At 46.6% G+C, this 2,848-nt stretch overlaps 1 protein-coding gene across 1 annotated transcript; it reads right to left on the bottom strand.

Annotated features, from left to right (window-relative positions):
• Positions 1–1,269: 1,269 nt before the first annotated feature.
• UCN3 (urocortin 3) lies at positions 1,270–1,770 on the bottom strand. Its single transcript, XM_004691217.1, has one exon. The coding sequence runs from the start codon at positions 1,768–1,770 to the stop codon at positions 1,270–1,272; it is 501 nt and encodes a 166-aa protein (XP_004691274.1).
• Between the last annotated feature and the right edge of the window lie 1,078 nt (positions 1,771–2,848).

Here is a 2,848-nt window from a genome sequence, read left to right as displayed (position 1 = left end):
TGTGAGAGAGAGAATGTGTAATCATGCTCTTGCTTATTTTTCTCTTGGGTTTATTCTTTTTTCCTTTCAATATTTAGTAGCTGTTCATATACTTGATCAATAAATTATCATTTATATGAATGATAACCATTTTTCCAAAATTTTTTTTTTATTTTGTTTTTGGTGGTAGCGCTGGTACTAGTTGATGGTGTGTGTGTGTGTGTGTGTGTGTGTGTTTATTTAGTACACAGAACCTAATTTTGCCTATTTATGACTTACCATCTTAAGTGGGTAGAACCATGGCCCCTCTTCTGGAAAGCAGGACCTTATGACTTGCTACTGGAGCCTTCCGGGTTCTTGAAGGCAACCCTGATGCCTTCAGGGTTCTTGCTAATGTCCATTTTCATTGAATTTCTACTCACATTAAACCTACTAATCTCTGTGTATATATGTATCTATGTGTATATATTTGCATGAATTGCTATCAACCTGCAGTTCATCATTTCTGTATTTGCTGCTGGTATTTACTCTATGAGTTAGAATTCCCAAGGTGTTAACTGAAAGCTCCCTCCCTTTCCTACCCTCTCAGGTGTCCAGTCTGGAGTAGATCCTGGGTTGTGCCCTGTGGGTGGAATAATGCCGCCATGCAGATGGTCCTGGACTGCCAGCTTGGCCTTTCTCAAGCTCTTCTTATCCCTTCTAATACCTCCCAGAACCACCCCTGTTGTAGGAACTGAGTCAGAAGCAACCCCCTCACCTGCCTGCCTTTTCAGAGCTCAGAGGCATGGTGACAGTTGTCTGAAGGAAGAGGAATGGAAACAAGTGAGGGGTTCAAGAAGCCACTGGTTTAATAGGGCAAGAGGGCATGGAGGTATCTCCTGGCAGGAATTTGCACAATGTGTTATCTCATCTTCCTGCCTGGGTTGGGTTGTTTTGTGGTGAAAAGAGACCCTCCCCCGCCTTAGGTATGGGGTCATCATAGAGAGGCACGGGGAGTAGGAATGTGTGATTTTGACTCTTGTGCTGGGGAAGGAGAAAGAAGACACAGAATATAGGCAGAGAAACTAATGGCCTATAGTTTCTGTGAGGGTTGAACAATACTGCATTCTGTGTATACATACAGAGGAGGGCAGCTGGGCTGGAGGCAAAAAGGATCAGGGGCATTTAGCCAGGAAGCAGCCTGTAACCTTCAAAACACAAGCCAGCTGGATAGGCAAACCCCGGGTCTCCCCTCACGCTCCAGCCTTGACCTCCATTCCCGACATGCTGCCTCCTGCCCAGCCTCTGCTTCTATTTTTTTCGCCCAATCTGTGCCATTAGGTGAGCATTGGCAGCTGCCTTGGCCCGCAAGTTCTTGGCTTTGGCGATGTTGAAAAGAATATTCATGATGTTGGTGGGGACATCGAGGGACAGAGTGAACTTGGTGCGCTGGTCACTCTTGGCCTTGTCCTGGGACAGCCTGCCCCTGGGCTGCACTTGGGTCAAGTGTTTGTACCGGCTACTTTCAGCTACACCACCACCCCCGGAGCCAGGAAAGGTCCTTTTCTCCTTGTCCTCCTCTTCTTCCTTCTCTTCTCCCTCTCCCAAAGACGGGTCATGGTTGGGCAAGTAGAGGAAACTCCTCTTGCTCAACAGTGGTGCATCCTCCAGTTGGCTCTTCTTGGCCTGAGACAGGGCTGTGTTGATGCAGCTGAAGATAGACTCAGCTTTGTAGAATTTATGAAAGTGACCTGTCCGGGGGGCCCCCAGGAACAACAGCAGAAGCAGGAGGAAGCGGACTGGCATCAACATCTCTCCCTGTAGTAAAAAAGACAGGTGGGGGACATTGGAGAGGAACTTAGAGCTCAGAAGGCCATGGCTTAAATACAATAGGGTCCCACCCTGGTGGTACAGCGGGTTAAAGCACAGCACTGAGAAGCTAAAGCCACTTCCGCATGAGTTCGATTCCCGCCTGCCCTGGAGGTGACCACATGGCGTGGCAGACCTCTCCTGACCCGCCCGCTGCTCTCCTCAGCAGTGTACTTCATCGATCTGCCTGTTCTACTCCCCACTCTGTCTCTGGTGAATCCTTTCACCACTCCTGAACTCTGGCCTGTACCCCAGCTCTGTATGCATAAATAAATAAATCTTTAAAAAATAATAATAGTAATAATTTTTAAAAAATCCAATAAGGTGGGGGCTCTCTGCAACAGATTAAAGCATCGCATTATGAAGCTCTCCGAAGCCACTGCAGCACGAGTTCAATTCCCAGCCAGGGGGCTGACCCACATGGTGCGGCAGACCTCTTCTGATCTCCTGCTGCTCCCCTCAGCAGTGTACTTTGTCAGTCAGCCTGTTGTGCTCCCTGCTCTCTCTCTGATGAATCTCTCACCCACCACACCTCTGACCTGTACCCCAGTTCTGTAAACATAAATAAATAAATCTTTTTTAAAAATCCAATAGGGTGTTGTTTATGTTCTATTACAAATGTTCTCAAGCTCTGGCTGAGACTGGCAGCATTAGTATCATCTGGAAATCATGAAAGTAATTCTCAGTTGCTTCAGAACTAATAATTCAAGAAGTGTAGGGCCAGAAATTGTGTTTTAACAAATCTATAGGTGATTCTGGTGACACTAATGTTTGAGAACCACTACTCTCCTGGTAGGGAAGGGTTTTATTTAATTCAAGCTTTCAGGCAGCCACTGAGCAAGCAAAAGGTGAAGTAAGCAATTCTTAGCCAAACTGGGTTGATTTTAGCAGCCAGGAGACTTTTTAGTTCTCTCATCATTATCGAGGCCAATTCAAGGCATCTCTGCAAGACCATAGTGGTGGTCCAGTCAATGTTTTGAAAGTAGACATCTCAACTAGTCTCCCTGATAGGCTAGTGTAG

Source organism: Condylura cristata, unplaced genomic scaffold, assembly GCF_000260355.1.
Source record: "Condylura cristata isolate star-nosed mole 26May11 unplaced genomic scaffold, ConCri1.0 scaffold00030, whole genome shotgun sequence".
Classification (NCBI taxonomy): domain Eukaryota; kingdom Metazoa; phylum Chordata; class Mammalia; order Eulipotyphla; family Talpidae; genus Condylura; species Condylura cristata.
This window is presented reverse-complemented; position numbering and strand designations above follow the sequence as displayed.